Source organism: Ailuropoda melanoleuca, chromosome 13 (assembly GCF_002007445.2).
Source record: "Ailuropoda melanoleuca isolate Jingjing chromosome 13, ASM200744v2, whole genome shotgun sequence".
NCBI lineage: Eukaryota > Metazoa > Chordata > Mammalia > Carnivora > Ursidae > Ailuropoda > Ailuropoda melanoleuca.
This window is the reverse complement of record NC_048230.1, coordinates 29,686,966-29,711,922: the sequence shown is the minus strand read 5'-3', so window position 1 is coordinate 29,711,922 and position 24,957 is coordinate 29,686,966. Positions and strand designations below refer to the sequence as shown.

Genomic DNA, 24,957 nt, shown 5'->3' with positions numbered 1-24,957 from the left:
TTCAGCAATAAGAGCTGCTGGGATCCTCTGTGGAGCAGTCTGCTGGGGTCTGTAATGAGGTCCTCAGTGATGAAAACTAGGGGGTATTTTTAGTGTTTGCAAGGGCTGTTGAGGTTTTCAGCAGCAAAAACTGTGAAGGTCACTTGCAGATGGGGTCATTTGCAGATGAGGCCACTGGGAACTATGGTAGCTCCCACTATGTGACTGATAGTAGTATCCCCTTCCCTTTTCCTTATTGTTAGCCATCTCTAGATGTCTCACTTTTGTTGGTCACTGGGTGGAGTGAAACCTAAGCAGGTCCATTATGTAGTGCCCCAAAAGGTTGGGGAAGTTGGTCATGCAGCCCACTCTCCTTTTCTTGTGAGGGGAACTCTTTTGGGCTAGGGACTTCCCTCTTGGCAGTGAGAGTGCTGGTCTAAAGGATGGGAAGATATAGGCAAAACTAAACTGTTCTTTTTACCCCCTCCTTTTTTTTTTTTTTTTTTGGTTATTTTCAGCGTGGGTTTTTTTTGTTTTGTTTTGTTTTGTTTGTTTTTTTCCCCTCCACTGTGTTGCTTAAGGTTTTTAAGTGTACTCCTAAGCTCTCCCAGAGCTATTTTCATTTGTGGATACCTGTCTATATTTTTAAAAAGATTTTATTTATTTATTTGAGAGAGTGTGAACGAGAGAGAGAGCACAGCAGGGGCAGGAGGAGAGGAAGCAGACTTCCGGCTGAGCACAGAGTGCAATATGGGGCTCAATCCCAGAACTCCGGGATCATGACCTGAGCGGAAGGAGAAGCTTAATGGACTGAGCCACCCAGGTGTCCCTGTGGATAACTGTCTAATTGTTGATCTTTGTTGGGGGAAGGAGGCTAGGGTCTCCTATTCTGCCAAGTTGGTGACATCTTTCCCCCAAAATTAGCTTCTTAAGAAATGATATTTACATAGAAATTTTTTTCTGAACCTTTGCTCAGAAAATGTCTTATTTTGAAATATGTGAGAATATGAATTTTATTCTCACACTTGATTGATGTGTTAGCAGGATATAGAATTCCAGGTTGGAAACACATTTTCTAATAATTTTGAAAGTATTACACAATTGTCTTTCATCTTCAATAGTTGTGAAGTCTAGTACCGTTCACATACCCCAAACTTTCTATCAACCTGTTTCTTTCTCTTTGGAAACTTTTATAATCCCTTTATTTCTGGTGTTCTGATATTTCACAACATACTCTGGTATGAGTCTTTTTCTGCTCCTCGTGGTAGGTACTTGGCTGAGCCCTTTCAATCTGGAGTCACATTCTTTTAGAGTTGGAGACTTTTTAAAATATGATTTATTTTACAATTTCTTCCTCTATTTTCTTTGTTTTCTCTTTTTGGAAGTTCTTCTGATATTCAGTTGCTGGATTTCTAGGATTGATTTTCTTATCTTTTTCCTCCTATTTTCCATCTCTTTTGTCTTTTTGTTCCAATATTCAAATTCATCTTCTAGCCCTTCCACCCACTGAATTTATAAATTTCTACTGCTTTTTTTTCCTAAAGAGTTTAAAAAAATTTTTTTAAGNTTTGTCTTTTTGTTCCAATATTCAAATTCATCTTCTAGCCCTTCCACCCACTGAATTTATAAATTTCTACTGTTTTTCCTAAAGAGTTTTAAAAAAAATTTTTTAATGCTCCTTTTCCACAGTGCCTCCTATCCTGATGATAGCCTCTTTTTCTTGTTCCATAACTAGGGATTTTCTCATCTTTCTGAAGATATTAGTTAAAATTGTCTTGAATTATTTTTGTGCTTTTTCCTTTCACTACAATATTCCCTGCTTATCTGCAGTTTTGCTTTCCCTGGTTTCAGTTACCTGTGTCAACTGTGGTCTGGAAGCAGATGACCTTCCTTCTGATATATCATCAGAAGGTCGACAGTAGCCTAACACTACATCACAATGCCTACATAATTCATCTCACTTCATCTCATCATGTAGGCATTTTTTCTTCTCACATCACCACAAGAAGAAGGGTTAAGTACAGTACAGTAAGATACTGAGAGAGACAGAGTGAGAGATCACATGCATGTAACTTTTATTACAGTATATTATTCTAATTATTCTAATTTATTATTAGTTATTATTGTTAATCTCTTACTGTGCCTAATTTATATATTAAACTTTATCATAGGTATGTATGTATAGGAAAAAACATATAGAGAGTTTGGTATTATCCACGGTTTCAGGCATCCACTGGGGCTTTTGGAACATTTGCCCCATGCATAAAGGGGGATTACTGTATTTCCTCCAAGTTCCTTCTTTGCTGCTAGTTCTTATTTCTGTCTTTCATGTAATGACTTTTTTTAATATGTCATATGGTTCTTGGTTGTTTATGTTTAAGGGTGAGGTGTTTTGTTTTAGTAGCACAAATGTCTTTTCATTGCAGCCTGGATATGTCAAAATCTGAATAAAGGATACTGGAATTCACTGCCAGCATCTAGGGAGGCCAGTGGGGGAAGACAACTTGGAGCATCTCACCATGCAATATGTTGACTTTCACTTCATCTCCCTGTTTCAGTAGAAAATTCACTCCCAACCTTAGCTGTGTCTGATGTTCTAGAATTTTTCTAGTTTAAGCTCTCCAGAGAGTAAATCTCTATGTGGCATGGATAAGAAATACTTGTTTAGCTGTGGAGCGAGGAAGGGGATTTGCAGATCGCATTGCTCTTTTTAAAGACGCTACCAATTCTTCTACTCCCAACCATACTCACGTTCCTGACTTTGGAGGTAACTGATGCCTCCACTTTCTTTTACAGTTTTGTGACATGAAGCAGCTGCCTTCTTTTTCCTTTTCTTTTCTTTCTTTTTTTTTTTAAGATTTTATTTTTAAGGAATCTCTACACCAACCTGGGGTTCAAACTCACAACTTCGAGATCAAAAGTTGCAGGCTCCACTGACTGAGCCAACTGAGTGCCCTTGAAGTGGCCTTCTTGTTTGCTTCCCCTTTCAGGCTCAGTTTTAACCTTTTATGGTCTTTCATCCACTTTCTGTTTTTTGAAATTTAACTGACACCTCTTATCTGCTATAATGTTCACTCTTCTCTTAGTCTTGGTGGATTAAGCCTTTTAAATTTCTTTTACATCTTTTTAGTATTTTAGGAAGTGGTAAGGATAAATGCAAATATTTTAAAAAGTGCAGTGTTTATCCAGAAGCTCAAAATATGTATCTCTTATCTACTTAACAAGATTATGAACTTTTTAAGTGCAGAGACTGTTTTATTTTGAGCAGTAAGATTCTGGCATATATCTTCATAGCTCCTGAATCTAGAAAAATGACTTAAATATAGAAATTATTTAATAAACATTACTGGATTTTTGAAATAGAAAATCTAATAACTAATACCTTTGTTTTATATTTTAACTATTTAAAAAATTTCTTCTATTTCCATAGCCATCATTTTGTTTATCCTCACCATCATCATATATAGGCGTTGTTATTATCCTATTTCACAGGTAGATTATATCTGAATTATTGATCAGATTGAGTCAAATTAAAGTATTTCGCCACATAATGTAAATGTGTATTCTGTATTAGATCAACATGAAGTTACACATGGTTCCCCAAACTTGCTATGGTTAGGTATGTCTCTTCGCCTTTTTCAGAGCTTTTATTTTTAGTTCTTGACACCTCCTACCATCAAACTTTTCAGGCCTATTTGAAGTAATAATCACTCTGTGAAGCCTTAGAGAATCCAGGTATTGTTGGTCAATATCTCCTTTGTACTTTCATAGCAGTATAGATACTCATTAATATTATAGCACATATCATAGTGCATAGCATTTGTTTTGGTTTTTGTATTGTATGCGCTGTCCATCTCTACACTGAGTGCTTTTAGGACCTGACTTTGTCTCATTCATCTTTATAACTCAGAGACTAGTATTATGTCTAGTATGATAGCAACCAATTAACTTTTACTGGATGAATATCTCATTAGCAAATTAAACATAACTCACCATCAAGTGGCAAACTTTTCATCAACACAGTGTTCTCCTTCAGTCTGAGTCTTAACCCTATGTTTTTCAGAATATTTTCCAGGTCTTCAGAATTAACTTCTTCCCCTTAAAAAAGAAAACAATGGTAAAAGGTCAGATTTCAAGCTTTAAATCATCATCATAATCATCATAGCAACTATTTTTGTGTAGCATCATTCTCAAATATAGGATAAAAAACAATGGAAACATTAAGTGTTGTCTAACTACAGAAAATTAGAAGGAGGATTCAGAAATAGAACTTCTTTTTGGTAAAAGGGGGTTCATCAATTGGGAACAAGGCACAGGATGCAGAAAGTTGGGTGTTTCAACAGCCCACTAAATTAACTGATGTAAATAATTCTGTCAGCATGTAATATTTGCTCTATTACTTTATTTTTGCCTAAATTACGAACTTGTTCGCATGATCATATTACCTGTATGTGTAATTTGCCTTGGTATTTTGCTATTAGAAGAATAGAAAATAAAATTATATTATTGTAAAACTCCAAAGAACATAGGGATTGTTATTTATGTATTACACTGTGGCCTTTTGAATAAGATGTAGGAAACAACAGATTATAATACTGAATAACACTGAATTTATAAGGCTGTCTCTTTAGTTATACATACATTACCAATTAAAAGAGATATAGTGACAGGATTAATATATCATGGATAGAATAACAGAAAATACTTTAAAAATAACTTTCATTAAACAGTAAGAGATTATTTTTATTGTGCCTTATCATAATTTTTTCTCACTCACCTAGAAGTTCATGCATTTCATCCAGAAGTTTATCCAGTTTGACTCTTCTCTTCCCTACAAGGCAAGACAAAATTTAGATACAGTCTTGCTATGGACTGAATTGTGTCCCCTCAAATTCATATTTTGAAGCCCTAACCTCTGATATGACTATTTGGAGATAAGGTCTTAGAAGGTAATTAAGGTTATGAGGTCATAAGGGTGAGGCCCTAATTTGATAGGACTGTGACCTCATAAGAAGAGGAAGATACCCCTTTCTCTCTCTGTCTCTCCCCCTGTGTCTCTCCCTGTCTCTTTCCATCTTTTCTATCTCCCTGGCATTTGAAGACACAGTGAGAAGACAGGCTCTGCAAGCATAGGAAAGAATCCCCCTCAGAAACTGAATCAGCTGGTACCCTGATCTTGGATTTCCCTGCATCCAGAACTGTTAAAAAATAAATTTCTGTTGTGTAAGTCACAGAGTATGGTATTTTGTTATGGTACCCTGAGTAGATTAATAGAGGTCCCCATTACATAAAATTCTTAAACTGTGGAGTAAAGTATAAGGATTTACCAGTTGCCCAAAGTTGTTTCCCCTCACCCCCCAATTAGATATTTTATTTTCACACTATATAGGCACAAGGTTGAAAAAAGAAAAAAAAATCTAAATATGGTAGATACCTCTATTCTATTCACTCAACTTTTTCTTTTTGTGTTCCTCATTCACCAGAATGGAAGAAGAGAAATTATTTTCATTTTTCATTTTTTAATGTCAGCTTTATTTTATTTATTTATTTATTTATTTATTTATTTATTTATTTATTTATTTATTTTTTTATCTTATAGCTGAGAGTTTGTGCCCTGTTGCCATTTTGTTAACAATCGTTTTCTGGCTGTTTCATGATTCCTTTGATGCTTTCTTCTCTTGGTCTCTTCCTTTGTAATTTGATTATTTTCTTAGTGGTATACTTAGATTCCATTCTCTTTATCTTTTGTGTATCCGTTATAGGTTTTTGGTTTGTGGTCACTATGAGGTTTACATAAAACATATTTATAACAGTCTACTTTAAGCTTATTTGAACTTATTGCATGCCAAATGTATACATTTTTACTCTCCCCCCATTTTATAAAGTTCTTGTTCTCACAACTTACATCTTTTACCTGTGTATCCACTAACAAATTAATGTAGTTATAGTTATTTTTAATACTTTTGTCTTTAATGTTCACACTAGATTAGTGATTTATGCCCTATTATTACATTAGAATATTCTGAAATTAGCTGTTTACCTTTAGTAGTGAAATTTATATTTTCATATGTTTTCTTGTTACTAATTAGCATCCTTTTGTTTACATTTGAAGAAGTTCCTCTAACATTTCTTGCAAGGCTACTCTAGTGGTGATGGATTCCTTCAGCTTCTGCTTGTCTGGAAAACTCTTTTTTTCAAAGATTTTATTTCTTTGAGAGAAAGAAAGAGACAGAGAGTGAGCTGGAGAGGAGCAGAGAGAGAGGGACAGAGTCCACACTGAGTGAGGAGCCTGACATGGCACTTGATCTCACAACCCTGAGATCATGACCTGAGCCAAAATCAAGTGAGGATCTTAACTGATTCAACCACCCAGATGCCCTTGGAAAACCCTTTATCTCTCTTTCAATTCTGAAGGTCAACTTTGCCAAGTAGAGTATCCTTGGTTGGCAGTTTTTTTCTTCTCACACTTTGAATATATAATGCTACTCCTCTTTGACCTGCAGTTCCTCCTGAAAAATCAGCTGATAGTCTTAGGGGGGTTTCCTTGTATATAACACGTTTTTTTCTTTCTACATTTAAGATTTCCTCCTTGCCCTTAACTTTTAACAATTTAATTTTAATGTATCTTAGTGTGGCTTGCTTAGTTTCATCTTATTTGGAACTCTCTGAGCTTCCTGGATCTTCATGTCTGTTTCATTCCTCATGTTAGATAAGTTTCCAGGCATTATTTCTTTGAATAGGCTTTCTGTCCTTTTCTCTCTCTCTTCTCGTTCTGGGAGATATTGTGAAGTGTGAATATTGGTTCACTTCCTGGTAGCCCATAAATCCCATAAGCTATTTTCACTCTTTCTCATTCTTTTTCTTTTTGCTCCTCTGTTTGGATACATTCCACTGCCCTGTATTTGAGTTTGCTAATTCTTTCTTCCACGTGCTCTAGTCTGTTGTTGAACCCCTCTACTGAATTTTTTGGTTCAGTTATTTTATTCTTCAGCTCTGGGATTTCTGTTTGGTACTTTCGTATATTTTCTATCTGTTGAAATTCTCACTTTGTTCATGCATTGTTCTCTTGATCTCAGTGAACATCATTTTTATGATTATTTTGAACTCTTTAACAGGTAAATCACTTAACTGCATTTCATTAAGGTCTGTTTCTGGAATTTTATCTTGTCCTTTTGTTTGGAACATATTCCTTTGCTTCTTCATTTTCCTTGACTCTCTTTACTGGTTTCTGTACCTTATAAAAAGAGCTACCTCTTTTATTCTTAAAAATTTTTTTTATTTTAAGTTTTTATTTGAATTCCAGTTAGTTAACATACAGTGTTATATTAGTTTCACATGTACAATATAGTGATTCAATACTTCCATACATCACCCTGTGCTCATCACAAGTGCCCTCCTTAATCCCCATCACCTATTTGACCCATCCCCTCACTCCCCTCTCCTCTGGTAACCATCAGTTTGTTCTCTATAATTAAGAGTTTGTTTCTTAATTTGTCTCTCTCCTATTTTTTTCTCTTCACTGTTTGTTTCTTAAATTCCATATATGAGTGAAATCATATGCTATTTGTTTTTCTCTGACTTATTTCACATAGCATAATACTCTCTAGCTCCAGCTATGTTGTTACAGATGACAAGATTTAATTCCTTTTTATGGCTGAATAATATTCCACACACACAACACATCTCCTTTATCCATTCATCAATCAATGTCTTGCTAGAGTGGTCTCATGTGGGAAATAAACCTTATTGTTCAGCTTAGCCTGAACTCCTGGTTGTCTCAAACCTTTGTGATTATCTAAGCTGCCTTGTTTGCTTTCAGTGGCTACCAGTAGTTGAGGGTGTGCCAAGACTTGTCAGTGTTCCACAATGGAGGATCTCAGTCAACACCTAGATGCAGGATGATTTTTTCATTTTTTAACTTGTCAAATATTTGCTGGATGCCTATTTATATGCCAGGCCCTATTTTCAGTGCTGGCAATACAGAGCAAACAACATGAAGTCTCTGCTTCTGTAGCAGCAATTACTAATGTCAAAGCAACCACTGGGTTATGAATAATTTCAGACCAAACAATAGAGCATTTCATTAAAACAGAAATTTATTTAAAGTGCTTTTACTATCTCTCTGTTCCTTGGATCTCTTTGGTTTATCATTGTATCTTTTTTCTTTGGTTTTATTTTTAAAACTCAGTTCTTGGTACCTTTACTGAACAGAGGTAATAATACTTATTTTGAGACATTCAGCTAGATTTCCCTCTAGATAATTTAGGATGGGGCCATATTCCAATTCCAACAGGGGTTTTATATAGTCTTGCTTGACTCATGTGTTACAGACAGTGTTATGAATAAAGGGTTAGAAATAGAAAAGAAATAGGAGACCACTTTTTTGACAAGCAGGAAGTTTTCATTTCAAGCATCATCAGATCATATTAGATAAGCTTAGGTAAACCAACACTTCTAGGATGCTTATCAAACTGTCAATCATCTACAGAATCATTTCAAGATGCTAAAGATGTTAAGATGCTCAAGATACTAAGAGTTATATAGAGTGCTTTGATCAGATGCTGTTGCTAAACATGCCAAAAGGTGGGGAGTCTGCTTCTCTGTCTCCCTCTACCCCTCGCCCCTGATCTCGTGCTCTCTCTTGCTTGCTTTCTCGCAAATAAATAAAATCTTTTAAAAAGTACTAATCCCACATAAATTAAAGGTTAGCTATTTCTTTTTTTAAAAGAAGTTATTTATTTTTTTTTGAGAGAGAGAGCACACAAGTGGGTGGGGGTGGGGAGAGGGAGAGGGAGAAGCAGCCTCTCCGCTGAGCAGGGAGCCCAGTGTGGGACTCAATCCCAGGACTCTGGGATTGTAACCTGAGCTGGAGGCAGAGGCTTAATGGATTGAGCCACCCAGGCACCCCAAAGTTTAGCTATTTCAACAAATTAACTGTAGTGGGGGTTGCTTATTTGAAATTAAGATTCACGGGCTCCACCTAAGACCTATTTGATCATAGTCTTGAGGGGGTGGGTAATTTCTGTGTAATTTAAAGTTTGATACCTCTGAATTTATTTAATGTAATTGTTAGATATATGTTATATATATTTTGCAACAGTACAAATAACATTTAACAATTTCGAGCACTCTTTTCCCCATTTCTTTTTCTTGCCCCCTGAAATCCTTTATAGTTTTCTCTCCCACCCCTCAAACAATTTTCTCTCCTACTCCTCAAAAAAATATAATTTTCTCTCCCACTCCTCAAAAAAATATAATTTTCTCTCCCACTCCTCAAATGTAGTTTTTTGTTTTATTTTATTTTTTAATGTTCACTTGATCCCAACACTGACTGTCATTTCATTTTGGTATTCTCTGGCATAGGAACTCGGCTAGCAGCAATATGAGCAATTACAGATATTTTATCTAAGATTAATATTGAGACAATACATCTCCATTATTTAAGATTGGATCTCTGTAAACTTCTGGTTTTTCCATGAAATTAGTAAGTATGTTTGAGAGGTTTCCACAGAAAAACAAAAATTTCCTTACAGGGCACTGTGTACTTGAAATGCTCACCGTCAATTGGCAGGTGAGTGCACAGTTCCTCAATTTCTTCCTCCTCAAGTGGGAATCCCATGTTTTCAAGAACATCATCTAGTTTACTGACATTTACCTTTCCTCCTTAAGAAAGAAAGAGATAAGAATAAAATAAATTTGCACTTATGCCAGAGAGGGAAAAAATGATTGGTCATATAAATTGACCAACAGAAACAGGAAGTAAAAAGCAACATCACCAGAAAGGTAGGTCTTGGAATAATCAAAAGAATTAGTTAACGATAAGGAGTGTAAAAATTCTTCCTGTCAATTTTCCAGAAAATACTACTATAGCAATTTCTAGGGTGAGTTTACCCAAAAGAAAGAGAAGAGCAGGCAAGACAGGTGAGTTATAGCAAAGAGACAACCAATACACAAATTTCTTACCATCAAGTAAGACTTTAAATTTGCAACAATGACAAAATAGCATATGCAATTTCCCTAAATGTGATTATATACAATTAAGAATGCCAGCTCATTAAAAAAAGAGTAACATAATTAGCAATCTAATCATTGAGAAATAAGAGAGATTTTAGAAAAGTAAATGCAAAAGTCTGAAGATGTTTTCCCTTCCCCAGCATGCTTCTCACTCACCTCTGTATGTCTTCACTCCATCCATCAATCTATTCTTATACACCTTTTTATTATCTGTAACATAAGGGCCAATTTAGTTTACAAGACGTGGAAATTGAGACAGTAATACTTATTTTTAGATTTTACAAGTTATTATTAGTTATAATCCAAAGAAGAAAGCAAAGAAATGACTAAGACTCTCAAGGTAACTATTCATTCTCTGGCATCTGAAGTACTATTGGTGGAACTCCAACACATTGAAACAGATTTTTTCTTTTTTTCTAAAATGTCCCTTCTTTCCCTTCTACAACTGTTTTATCACCTTTTTCCTATCTTTGGCTTTAGACTTGTTATAGATGCTGGTTCCAACATTTAAAAATGTTTATCCAGGGGGCGCCTGGGTGGCTCAGTCGTTAAGCGTCTGCCTTTGGCTCAGGGCGTGATCCCAGCGTTCTGGGATCGAGCCCCACATCAGGCTCCTCTGCTGGGAGTCTGCTTCTTCCTCTCCCACTCTCCCTGCTTGTGTTCCCTCTCTCTCTGGCTATCTCTCTCTGTCAAATAAATAAATAAATAAATACATAAAATCTTTAAAAAAAATAAAAATAAAAATGTTTATCCATAACAGCACTACCCCAAAGAGAACATTACTCCTAAATTGAGATTTAAATGGTAAGGACAGAATATTTTATGTCAGAAGTTGCTCTTTTTACATTTATTTTTCTCTAATTTTAAACATTGAGTTATGATTGACACAAAGGTTGTGAAGTTTAAGGTATAAACATTGATTTGATACATTCATGTAATATGATTGCCATTGTATCATTAGCTAATTCCTCTATCATGTCAAATAATTATTATTTCTTTTTGTGTTGGGAACAATTAAGATCTGGCTACTCAGGGGCGCCTGGGTGGCACAGCGTTTAAGCGTCTGCCTTCAGCTCAGGGCGTGATCGGCTACTCAGGGGCGCGAGCCCCACATCAGGCTCCTCTGCTATGAGTCTGCTTCTTCCTCTCCCACTCCCCCTGCTTGTGTTCCCTCTCTTGCTGGCCGTCTCTATCTCAGTGAAATAAATAAAATCTTTAAAAAAAAAATCTGGCTACTCAGCAACTTTAATGTTTACAATATGGTTATGTTGTCTATAATCACCGTATTGTGTACCACATCTTTAGAACTCATTTACCCACTAGTAAGTACGTATTCTTAAGCAACATCTCTCCATTCTTTTATTACTCCCCCTGCTTCCCAGCCTGTGGTAACCACCATTTCACTGCATTGCTGCTATAAAAACTGGGGTGCACGTGCCCCTTCAAATCACTATGTTTGTGTTCTTTGGATAAATACCAAGTAGTGCAATTGCTGGGTCATAGGGTAGCTCTATTTTTAACTTTTTAAGGAACCTCGATACTGTTTTCCAGAATGGCTGCCCCAGTTTGCATTCCCATCAATAGTGTAAGAGGGTTCCCCTTTCTCCACATCCTCACCAACATCTGTTGTTTCCTCAGTTGTTAACTTTAGCCATTCGGACTGGTGTGAGGTGGTATCTCATTGTGGTTTTGATTTGTATTTCCCTGATGCCAAGTGATGAGCATTTTTTCTTGTGTCTGTTAGCCATCTCTATGTCTTCTTTGGAGAAATGTCTGTTCATGTCTTCTGCCCATTTCTTAACTGGATTTTTTGTTTTTTTGGGGTGTTGAATTTGATAAGTTCTTTATAGATTTTGGATAGTAATCCTTTATTTGATATGTCATTTGTAAAGATCTTCTCTCATTCCATAGGTTGGCTTTTAGTTTTGTTGATTGTTTTCTTTGCTGTGTAGAAGCTTTTAATCCTGATGAAGTCCCAATAGTTCATTTTTGCTTTTGTTTCCCTAGCCTCTGGAGACATGTTTAGTAGGAAGTTGTTGCAGCTGAGGTCAAAGAGATTGTTCCCATGTTCTCCTCTAGGATTTTGATGGATTCCTGTCTCACATTTAGGTCTTTTGTCCATTTTGAGTTTATCCTTATGTATGGTGTAAGAAAGTGGTTCAGTTTCATTCTTCCACAAACTTCCAAATTCATTCTAAGAGGTCAGCATTACCTTGATCCCAAAATCAAAGACCCCACTAAACAAGAGAATTACAGACCAATATCCCTGATGAACATAAATGCAAAAATCCTCAACAAGATACTAGCCAATCAGATCCAAAAGTACATTAAAAGGATTATTCACCACAACCAAGTGGGATTTATTCCTGGGCTGCCGGGGTGGTTCAACATCCACAAATGAATCAACGTTGATACACCACATTAACAAAAGAAAGGATAAGAACCATATGATCCTCTCAATAGATGGAGAAAAAGAATCTGACAAAAAACAGCATCTTTTCTTGATAAAAACCCTAAAGAAAGCAGGGATAGAAGGAACATTCTTCAACATTGTAAACTCCATATATGAAAGACCCATAGCCAATATCATCCTCAAAGGGGAAAACCTGACAGCTTTTCCCGTAAGGTCAGGAACACGACAGGGATGTCCACTTTCATCACTGTTGTTCAACACAGTACTGGAAGTCTTAGCCACACCAATCAGACAACAAAAAGAAATAAAAGGCATCCAGACTGCCAAAGAAGAAGGCAAACTTTCACTCTTCACACTCTGATATTTCTTCCTTCTGCTAAATTTGAGCTTGTTCTTTTTTTTTCTAGTTCCTTTAGGTGTAAAGTTAGATTGCTTATTTGTGATCTTTCTAATTTCTTGACATATTCATTTATCTAAACTTCTCTAACAGAACAGCTTTTAAGGCATTCCATAGGTTTTGGTATGGTATATTTCCATTTTCATGTGTTTCAAGGTATTCTTAGATTTCCCTTTGATTTCTTCAACTCATTGATTCGCCAAGAGTGTGTTATTTGGTTTCCAAATATTTGTAGATTTTCCAGCTTTCCTCATGTTGTTGATTTCTAGTTTCATACCATTGTCTTTGGAAAATGTACTTATTTCACTACTGAAAGCAGAGCATTCAAGTTCCTTACTATTATTGTATTGTTGTCTATTTCTCCCTTTGGATCTGTTAGTGTTTGCTTAATATATTTGGATGCTCTGATGGTGGGTTTGTATATATGTATGATTGTTATACTTTCTTAATGATTTTATCCCCTTATCATTATATAATGACTTTGTCTCTTGTTACCATTTTTGGTTTAAAATCTAGTTCATCTGATATAATCATAACTATACCTGCTTTCTTTTGGTTTCTACTCACATGAAATGCCTTTTTTCATCTTTTCACTTGAGCCTCTGTGTGTCCTTAAAGCTGAAGTGAGTCTCTTGTAGGCAGCATATAGTTGGATCTTGTTTTTATCCATCCAATCACTTTTGATTGGTGAATTCAATCCATTCACATTTAGAGTAATTATTGGTATGTAAGGATTTACTAATGCCATCTTATTCATTGCTTTCTGGCTGTTTGTAGTTCCATTGTTTCTTTTCCCCTCTGTTTCTGCCTACCTTTGTGAATTGGTGAGTTTCAGTGATGGTGTCCCCTGATTCCCCTCTTTTTATCTTTTAAATTCATCTAAATTTAATTTAGGTTTTTGTTTTGTTGTGACACCACAGGTTTACATAAAATATCTTATAGATAAAACAGTCCACTTTAGGATTATAGCAACTTAATTCAATCACCAGCAAAGACTTCATCCTTATACTTCTCCCTTTCATATCACTGATGCCACTATTTACCTATTTTTAATATGTGTTTGTTAACAATGTATAGTAGCTCGTTATTTTTACTACTCTTCTTTTAACCTTTATGCTACATTGAGTGATTAACATACCATCCTATTGTAGCATTAGAGTTTTCTAAGTCTAACTGTATATTTTTCACCTTTACCAGTATGTTGTGTACATTTTAAGTTTTCATGTTATTGGTTAGTGTCTTCTCATTTCAGCTTAATAACTCCTTTCAGCATTTCTTGCAAGGTCTATTAGTGGCAAACTCCCTCAGCTTTTGTTTGTCTGGGAAAGCCTTTATTCCCCCTCCATATGTAAAGGATAACTTTGCTGGATGCAGAAAAAGCATTTGACAAAATACAGCATCCTTTCCTGATTAAAACCCTTCAGAGTGTAGGAATAGAGGGTACATTTCTCAATCTCATAAAAGCCATCTATGAAAAGCCTACTGCAAGCATTATTCTCAATGGGGAAAAGCTGGAAGCCTTTCCCTTAAGATCAGGAACACGACAAGGATGCCCACTCTCGCCACTATTATTCAACATAGTACTAGAAGTCCTTGCAACAGCAATCAGAAGACAAAAAGGGATCAAAGGTATCCAAATCGGCAAAGAAGAAGTCAAACTGTCTCTCTTTGCAGATGACATGATACTCTATATGGAAAACCCAAAGGAATCCACTCCCAAACTATTAGAAGTTATAGAACAATTCAGTAAGGTGGCAGGATACAAAATCAATGCCCAGAAATCAGTTGCATTTCTATACACGAATAACGAGACTGAAGAAAGAGAAATTAGGGAATCCATCCCATTTACAATAACACCAAAAACCATACGTTACCTTGGAATTAACTTAACCAGAGACGTAAAGGACCTATATGCTAGAAACTATAGATCACTTTTGAAAGATATTGAGGAAGACATAAAAAGATGGAAAAATATTCCATGCTCATGGATTGGAAGAATTAACATAGTTAAAATGTCCATACTACCCAGAGCAATCTACACTTTCAATGCTATCCCGATCAAAATACCGAGGACATTTTTCAAAGAACTGGAACAAATAGTCCTTAAATTTGTATGGAACCAGAAAAGGCCCCGAATCTCCAAGGAACTGTTGAAAAGGAAAAACAAAGCTGGGGGCATCACAATGCCGGATTTCGAGCTGTACTACAAAGCTGTGATCACAAAGACAGCATGGTACTGGCACAAAAACAGACACATCGACCAATGGAACAGAATAGAGAACCCAGAAATGGACCCTCGGCTCTTTGGGCAACTAATCTTTGATAAAGCAGGAAAAAACATCCGGTGGAAAAAAGACAGTCTCTTCAATAAATGGTGCTGGGAAAATTGGACAGCTACATGCAAAAGAATGAAACTTGACCACTCTCTCACACCATACACAAAAATAAACTCCAAATGGATGAAAGACCTCAATGTGAGACAGGAATCCATCAAAATTCTAGAGGAGAACATAGGCAACAACTTCTATGACATCGGCCAGAGCAACCTTTTTCACGACACATCTCCAAAGGCAAGAGAAATAAAAGATAAAATGAACTTATGGGACTTTATCAGGATAAAGAGCTTCTGCACAGCCAAGGAAACAGTCAAAAAAACTAAGAGACAGCCCACGGAATGGGAGAATATATTTGCAAAGGACACCACAGATAAAGGACTGGTATCCAAGATCTACAAAGAACTTCTCAAACTCAATACACGAGAAACAAATAAACAAATCATAAAATGGGCAGAAGATATGAACAGACACTTTTCCAATGAAGACATACAAATGGCTAACAGACACATGAAAAAATGTTCAAAATCATTAGCCATCAGGGAAATTCAAATCAAAACCACACTGAGATACCACCTTACGCCAGTTAGAATGGCAAAGATAGACAAGGCAAGAAACAACAATTGTTGGAGAGGATGTGGAGAAAGGGGATCCCTCCTACATTGTTGGTGGGAATGCAAGTTGGTACAGCCACTCTGGAAAACAGTGTGGAGGTCCCTTAAAAAGTTAAAAATTGAACTACCCTATGACCCAGCCATTGCACTACTGGGTGTTTACCCCAAAGATACAGACGTAGTAAAGAGAAGGGCCATATGCACCCCAATGTTCATAGCTGCATTGTCCACAATAGCCAAATCATGGAAGGAGCCGAGATGCCCTTCAACAGATGACTGGATTAAGAAGCTGTGGTCCATATATACAATGGAATATTACTCAGCTATCAGAAAGAACGAATTCTCAACATTTGCTGCAACATGGACGGCACTGGAGGAGATAATGCTAAGTGAAATAAGTCAAGCAGAGAAAGACAATTATCATATGATTTCTCTCATCTATGGAACATAAGAACTAGGAGGATCGGTAGGGGAAGAAAGGGATAAAGAAAAGGGGGGTAATCAGAGGGGGGAATGAAACATGAGAGACTATGGACTGTGAGAGGCAAACTGAGGACTTCAGAGGGGAGGGGGTGGGGGAAGGGGATAGCCTGGTGATGGGTAGTAGGGAGGGCACGTATTGCATGGTGCACTGGGTGTTATACGCAACTAATGAAGCATCAAACTTTACATCGGAATCTGGGGATGTACTGTATGGTGATTAACACAATATAATAAAATAAAATTAAAAAAAAAAAGAGTCTGACACTTAACCAGCTGAGCCACCCAGGTGCCTCTTAGCTATTATTTCTTTAAATAAATTCTCTGCCCCCTTTCCCCTTTTTTTTCTTCTGGAGACTGATTAGTCTAGTATTTGTCTTTTGATGGAACTCTGTAGCTCACATATAGGCTTTCTTTGATCTTTAAAAATCTGCTTCTTTTCTTCTATGTTATTTCAAAATTTCTATCCTCTAAGACATTTATTCTTTCTTCCATCTTGTATGCCCTGCTACTGATGCATTCAATTGCATTCTTCATCTCATTCACTGAATTCTTCAGCTCCAGAATTACTGTTTGGTTCTTTTCCCCATAATTTCTATTTCTTTGGTAAAGAACTCATCATGTTCATACATTTTATTCCTGAATTCATTGAATTTCTTTCTGAGTTTTCTTGTAGCTCACTGAATTTCTTCAAAACAATTATTTTGAATTCTTTTTCCATTAGATCTCAATATGCATGCCTTAGAGCTCAGTTGCTGGAGAATTATAATTTTCTTTTTGTGATGTCATATTTCCTTGATTTTAAATATTCCCTGTAGCTATGTATTGCTGCTTTTGCGTTTTTTAAAAAAGATTTACTTATGTATTTCAGAGACAAATAGAGAGCAAGCAGGGGGAGGGGCAGAAGGAGAGGGAGAAAGAGAATTCTAGAGCAGATTCCCCACTGATCCCAGAGCCCCATGTGGGGCTCAATCCAAGGATCCTGAGATTATGACCTGAGCGGAAATCAAGAGCTGGCTGCTTGGGACACCTGGGTGCCTCCATCGGTTAAGCATCTATCTTTGGCTCTGGTCATGATTCCAGGGTCCTGGGATTGAGTCCTGCTTTGGGCTCCCTGCTCAGCGGGGAACCTGCTTCTCCCTTTGCCAGCCGCTCCCCTTACTTGTGCTTGCACTCTCTTTCTGGCAAATAAAGAAATAAAATCTTTAAAAAAAAAAAAACAGAGCTGGCTGCTTAACCCACTGAGCCACCCAGGTGCCCCACTGCTTTTGCATTTGAAGAAGCAGACACCTACTTAACTCTTTGCCTATTACCTTCAGATGGGGTGTTATAGTCTATGGTGTTGTTATTACGAGTTTTTACTTCATCCTTGTGAAGGTATGCTTCCTTGACTCTTCTTGTTCACTTTGTAGCTAAATTTAATTTTAATTTTTTCCAATTTTCAAAAAGTTGAGCATAGCTGACATATGTTACGTTAGTTTCTGGTATACAACATAGTGATTCAACAACTCTATATGTTATGATATGTTCACCGCAATGTGGCTACTGTCTGTCACCATGCAATGCTATTATAATACCATTGACTATATTCCCTATGCTGTACCTGTGACTTATTCATTTCATAACTGGATGACTGTATCTCCAGTTACTGTATTCCCCCTTACCCATTTTACCCATCTCCTGCCTTCCCCCCTCTGGCAACCATCAGTTTGTTCTCTGTATTTATAGGTCTCATTCTGCTTTTTGTTTGTTTAATCTTTTTTTTCCGATTCACACATGAGTGAAATCAAATGGTATTTGCCTTTCTCTGTCTGACTTACCTCACTTAGCATAATGCCCTTAGCATAATACCCTCTAGGTCCATCCATGTTGCTGCAAATGGAAAGATCTCATTTTTTTTATGGCTGAGTAATAATCCATTGTGTGTGTGTGTATATATATGTGTGTGTGTGTGTATACACATGTGTGTGTGTGTGTGTGTGTGTATACATATATATACCACATCATCCTCATCCATTCATCTATCAACCTTGGGCTGTTTCCATAGCTTGACTATTGTAAATAATGCTGCAATAAACATAAGGGTGCACAAACCTTTTCAAATTAGTGTTTTTGTTTCTTTGGGTAAATACCCAGCGGTGGAATTATTGGATCATATGTACTTCTACCTTTAATTTTTTGAGGAACCTCCATACTGTTTTCCACCATGGCTGCACCAATTTACATTTCCACCAACAGTGCACGAGGGTTCCTTTTCCTCCACATCTTTGTCAACACTTGTTATTTTTTGTCTTTTTGACTCTAGCCATTCTGACGGGTGTAAAGTGGTATCTCAGGGAAATGCAAATCAGAACCACAAGGAGATGTTACCTTACACTTGTCAGAATGCCTTTGTGGCGAAATTTTAAGCTTTTATATTTTTTCCTGGTTCTTATAATGTACCAGGTTGGCTATTGAAAACTTTTGTTTTCCACTAGGTGGCGCTATAGCTTAAGTTTATGGTTTTCCCCCTTGCGACTCCTGGTAGCTTGTTTTCTGAGCATGATTACTGTATCTCGCTCAGGAGTACACCTGTGACCTTGCACAAGGAGCAAGCAGCAGAATAGGGGGAGGTGTGGGCTTAGCATTTGAGCACTGGGGATGCCTAACAACTACAGGGCGATCCCAAGGTATTGTACTCCCAGAGGCTCATGGGTTGACTTCCTGCTGAGCGCAATCTTTTTAATGTCAACTGAAATTCATCTCTGCCTCTTTGCCAGTCAGAGAGCTCCCACCTTAGTTCTCTAGGTGCTGGTCCTGCTCTGCTGGGGTAGCCAAGCACGCACTCATTGCTTTCCTTTCCCGTGTGGGAGAGGTCACTGTGGCCAATGTATCAATCCCTTGGGGGAGAGTGGTGCCGGGAAAGTTTCTCTCACTGCCTCAGCAGCAAACAAACTCATCTTTTTCTTTGTTTCGTTTTCTCTGATGGTGTGCTGGAGTCTCCCTCCAGGAAGGCTGGACTTCTGAAAGTTCTCATGCCTGGGTCAGCACTCACCTGATCTTTGCCTGACAGCAGTGAGAGAGGTGTAGGCAATTTTGCTGACTGTGTTGGTTCTGGGGCCCTGTACAGAGGTTGCCTGTTTCTTACCAGTTAAGCTGGTGAGCGAGGCTCCTCCTGGGTCCCTTGGAGTAAGGTGTTAGTCCCCAAAACACTCACACAGGCACTCCTGTTTGTGTGTGGGTGTCCAATTCATTGATTAAAAGGGGCGATTAAAGAGGAGAGAACAACTTACATGCCATGTTGCTGATGTCATTCCTTTAAAAAATTTTAATAGCACTTTAAAGAGTTACACTTCTAGAATTTAATACAATAACTCAATATTCTCTGAAATCCACTGCAATGCCTGAAATGCTTACCATCCAATGGCAGTATGTTCAGCAGCTCCTGGCTTTCTCTCCTTGTTAATTCAATTCCTACATTTTTCAGATAAAGTTGTGTGTCACTGGCATTAATTTTACTACCTTTAAAAAGATGGGAAATATGGTATGTGAATATTCATATATAACAACTCTAAGATAATTATAATAAAACAGCAGTATCTCAACTCGCTAGATGTAACTGCAGAAAAGCAAGGACACAATGAGGCCTATCTAACTGCATCACAAGAAGGGGTTAAAAGATAACATGTTTCCTTTAAGCCTTGTCAAAAGAATGCTTTTATTAATGCTTTTAAAAAAAAAACAGGGACAAGCCAACCAGCCTATAAATAAAAATTTTTTCTTAAAAAAAATGATACTTCTAAAACCACAGGTAATAAAAAGTCCATCTATATTATTTTTTTTAAAGATTTATTTTATTTATTTGACAGAGAGAGAGAGACAGCCAGCGAGAGAGGGAACACAAGCAGGGGGAGTGGGAGAGGAAGAAGCAGGCTCATAGCAGAGGAGCCTGATGTGGGGCTCTATCCCAGGACTCTGGGATCACGCCCTGAGCCAAAGGCAGACGCTTAACGACTGAGCCACCCAGGTGCCCCAATCCATCTATATTCTTAAAAACAAACGTCATCAGCATACTGGTAAAATAAGACTTGTGTATAGTTTTGGAATACTGGGATATACAATTAAAATATGGTATGTACATACAACAAAGGATCTTGATTTTACATCTTTTCATCATTACTTCTCACTCACCAGAAAATAAATTTGCTGTACCCATAAAGGAGTTCAGTGCAATCTTTCCATTATCTGAAATACAAATCATAAATCAATATGTTAACAAAATATGTACTGCCACTGGGAATAGGATCCCTTTTTTTTTTTAAAGATTTTATTTATTTATTTGACAGAGATAGAGACAGCCAGCGAGAGAGGGAACACAAGCAGGGGAAGTGGGAGAGGAAGAAGCAGGCTCACAGCAGAGGAGCCTGATGTGGGGCTCGATCCCAGAACGCCGGGATCACGCCCTGAGCCGAAGGCAGACGCTTAACCGCTGTGCCACCCAGGCGCCCCAGGATCCCTTTTTTTCATGAAATTTTCTAAGTTGTCATTCCTTAGGTAGCGGAAATTTGTTGATTTAAACATTTTCTTTTATATCCAACCACATTATAAAAGTCTAAAGAGGGTGTTTTAACAAACACTAAATTAGATCTTTAATTCTTTAATTCTTTTCCATTTGATCCTCTTCACTTAATGGATATCTCTTTGGTGCCATATTATTGGTCTAAAGTGAGATATCACTGAGTCTCTATTTCAACCCAACATGACATTCATATTTGTTAAATGAGAATATGATTGCCTCTAGTTGTATTTTACATAACAAACAATTCCAAACCTTTTCTACCTCCTCATTTGGTTTTGCCAATTTCTGACCTCTTCTGACATCTATTTCACTAACTTCTATTGTTTTCCTCTGAACTGCTGTTTTGTTTCTCCTAGCTAAATTTAAATCTACCAGTGCCCTATTGGTCCTCTGACAATATTGAGAATAAAACCAGAAGTCATATTTCTCATCTTTGAGGATTATAACTTTCTAAGTACTTTTTTCTAAGTGAAGCTGAATAAGAGTACTCAGATTTCATGAGAAGATTTCAAAAATTTTTCTGACAGGAAGTGTTAAGTGGTAAATGAAATACTCACTGTCACTTTTCAGATGATTGCGTAGATCTTGGATTTCTTTCTTTTCAAGGTCATAGTTCAAGTTTTCCAAAATGGTTTCTATTTTATTCTCTAAAATTTTCCCGCCTTAATAAAGAGGTGAAATAATAATGTGAAATTATGCCTAAAAATATTAAAAGAATTCTAGTTAAGTTTTTGCACCAAACCCTGATGGGAGGGAGAAAAGCAAAGTTGCAATGCAGATGTTCAAGGAAAACACACAACTAAGATGGCAGGGGGCAGGGCTGGGGAATGTGAAGAAAAGAACATGTCCCTTACACATGTTATAAGACACTCTGTTACAATTTGTTATAGACATCTAAAGCAAAGAAAATAAATGAGGCCAATTACTCATTCCTCATTTATTATTCATAATGGAGGAATATGTCAGAAACCATAATTCTGGCTACTTAGTTTGAAATCTGCCATTATAACAGTAAGTTATTTCTACAAATTTACTGGTTACTTGAACTTGAGTTATAAGTCATAAAGTTATAACTCATAAAGGGGAATGAAAAAGGTTAATAATTATAACTGTTTAAATATAACAGAGGGGTTAGAAATATGGGTTCAAATCCTCTTCCAGTGTTCAAACTGTGTGACCTTACACAAGTGAGTCAATATCTCCCACCTGTAAAATGGTGCTAATATAAGTACATATCTCTTAGGAATTTTATGATAATTAAATGAGTTGCTAAAGGTAAAGTATTTAGGACAGTGCCTGGCATTATAATCAAGAGAAATTAGCTACTGTTATCATTAAGCAATTAAAGGGATTTCCAAAAGGAAATGTGAAACTTCAAGATTTCATTTTTACTTGACTTCTTATTACGCTTATCACTCACCTGGGAAAGTCTTTAAACCATCCAGCAACCGACTGCGATACACCCTTCCATCAGCTGTAAGAAAAGTCATAATTGATCTTACGGAGAAAGTGACACAGCAACTCATAACAAGAGTACAGACTTTTTTTAAAAATGACTTATTTAATTTAGAACGAGAGAGTGCGTGAGTGGGGGTAGGGGCAGAGGGAGAGAGAGGGGGGGGAAGCAGACTCCCCACTGAGTGCGGAGTCCCACACTGGGCTCTATCCCAGGACCCCAAGAGCATGACCCTAGCTGAAACCAAGAGTTGGACGCTTAACCAACTGAGCCATCCAGGTGCCCCCAGACTATTTCATAAAGACAATCATGTCACATGATTGGCTTTACAAATTTATCTAATTCTTATCCATACATCCTTATCTTCCTTGGTTTTAAGAATAAAGGGAAAATAATAGAGTAAGATTTTAAATTTATCCATTTTATTGTTCTGAAACTTTGGATCTCTTTGATTTGACACTTTTTACCTGACTTCCTCTTTTCCCCCCACTTTTTTCTCTCTATGCTTTAGGACTGTCAGACTTTTCAAAGTCAATATCCTAAACTAAAATTTATCAATTTTAAAATCTTAATTTCTTTATGAAGTTCTCAAGCTAAATCCCAGTAGAGTCAGCTCCATCCCCTACAACAGCCTCCACGAGGGCACGGATTTTTGTCTTTATTCCCATAACCTAAGACGTGCTCAATGAATATACTGAATATAAATATACACTTAATAAATATTTAATGATTCCCCACCTACCCTAACAATATATACACTCAAACTACATTCTCTTAAAGGCACAGCAGTATCAGAAATGCTCACAAGTAATTGGCAGAGTTTTCAGCAGCTTCCAGAGTTCCTTAGGCGTGAGCTCTATCCCTATGTTTTCCAAAACATCACCTACTTCATCAACATGAACCTTGATTCCTTTGAAAAGATGGAAATTATGACTGATGAAAAACTCAAGAGTGATGAATGCTTCTAAATTATGAATTTCATCTAAGTTTAATTGCAGAATTGAGAGCAGGGTTGATACAACTGCTGAGTCAAGACTCTAAGGGAATATCAAGAACAGAACTAAATTTCATAATTCTAGGAAGGAAAAAAATACTTTTTGAATGCTCTAATAAAAGTGGGATAAATCAACACTCTGAAATGGGAGTTGTATAAGAGACCAGAACCACTTATATAAACAACTATATAAATAATTCTATAAAGATGGCATCTATATTACTTTTTATTTGCCTATGCGATAAGGTATTCAGAAAAAAGATTTATACCAATGTTTTATCATGCCAATTATTGTGGTAACACAGATTTTTGGTTGTTCAAACAATGGAAAGTGATATGCATTTTTGAAAAAAATTCCAGAGAACACAGGGGATTTTACTAAGACGTAAAAATTCAGTAGTTTTGCTCAAAAAGCATATAGCCCCAAATCTGGATCATTGTATACAAGATACCATTAATATACCAAGAAGAATAATAATGTCAGTATTAAAGGAACAAAATGTTTAAAAGCATAACAGAAAAGCATCAGAATATTGCTACTTATGATGACTTTTTCCTATAAGCTTTCACTCACCTCTGAATGGCTCTACAGTTTTCATGAGTGTGTTCAGTTTAACCTTTTTATCTGTAAGATAATATACAAATGAGACCCAGCCATAATGACTCAGATCTAGAAAACATTATGAAGACTTTATATTGTTGAACAAAACACTGAAATTTAGAAACTTATCCCAATTTGTTCTATAAATGTATCCCAGATAAGCGTGGAATTGAAGGTTCAAATTCTAAACATAATAAATATAACATAATAAATATAACACAGAAGAAGAAATTGTAGTATCAAATACCAAATTCTATAATAGCAGAACTAGGAAGTTTTTGTTTGTTTGTTTTTAGTTTCAGGTGTATTATTTATTGATTCAACATTTCCATACATCACCCAGTGCTCATCACAAGTGCCCTCCTTAATCCCCATCAATCCCCTCCAAATCCCCATCCCCTATTTAACCTATCTCCCCACCCACCTCCCCTCTAGTAACTATCAATTTGTTCTCTATACTTAAGAGTCTGTTTCTTGGTTTTTCTCTCTCTTTTCTTCCCCTGATTGTCTGCTTTGTTTCTTCGATTGCACATGACTGAAATCATATGGTATTTGTCTTTTCTGACTGCCTAATTTTGCTTAGCATAATTCTCTCTAGCTCTATGCATGTCATTGCAAATGGCAAGATTTCATTCTTTTTTTATGGCTGAGTAATATCCCATTGTATATATATACATACCACATCTTCTTTATCCATTCATCAGTCGATGGACATTTGGGATCTTTTCATAATTCGGCTGTTGTTGATAATGCTGTTATAAATATCGCACTTCATGTATCCCTTCAAATGAGTATTTTTGTATTCTTTGGGTAATACCTCAGTGCTAGGAAGTTTTAAAAACACTGCTGGGAGGGGAGGTTAAGATGGCGGAGGAGTAGGGGACACCTTTTTCAGCCGGTCCCCTGAGTTGAGCTGGATAGGTACCAGACCAGCAGGAATATCCACGGAATCAGCCTGAGACGCAGGAAGATACATCTGGATCTCTACAAATGAACATCTCCAGCGCTGAGTATCGAGGTACGAAGCGGGGAGCCGTGAAACCGCGCACAGATATCGGAAGCTAAACAGAAGGGGGAGGGAGCCGCCGTGTCAGGGCGCCGGGAAGCGGTAGCCACCT

At 36.9% G+C, this 24,957-nt stretch overlaps 1 protein-coding gene across 1 annotated transcript in view; it reads right to left on the bottom strand.

Moving 5' to 3' along the window:
• The window catches only part of EFCAB3 (EF-hand calcium binding domain 3), a 337,832-nt gene that overhangs the window by 84,622 nt on the left and 228,253 nt on the right, over nucleotides 1–24,957 (bottom strand). The window contains exons 104-113 of the mRNA XM_034640938.1: nucleotides 23,813–23,863; nucleotides 23,050–23,154; nucleotides 22,209–22,262; nucleotides 21,346–21,450; nucleotides 20,401–20,454; nucleotides 19,627–19,731; nucleotides 10,150–10,203; nucleotides 9,538–9,642; nucleotides 4,757–4,810; nucleotides 3,973–4,077 (exon numbers count right to left, since the gene is read on the bottom strand). Coding sequence (XP_034496829.1) covers nucleotides 3,973–4,077; nucleotides 4,757–4,810; nucleotides 9,538–9,642; nucleotides 10,150–10,203; nucleotides 19,627–19,731; nucleotides 20,401–20,454; nucleotides 21,346–21,450; nucleotides 22,209–22,262; nucleotides 23,050–23,154; nucleotides 23,813–23,863 — 792 coding nt within the window. The remainder of the gene's footprint in view (nucleotides 1–3,972; nucleotides 4,078–4,756; nucleotides 4,811–9,537; nucleotides 9,643–10,149; nucleotides 10,204–19,626; nucleotides 19,732–20,400; nucleotides 20,455–21,345; nucleotides 21,451–22,208; nucleotides 22,263–23,049; nucleotides 23,155–23,812; nucleotides 23,864–24,957) is intronic.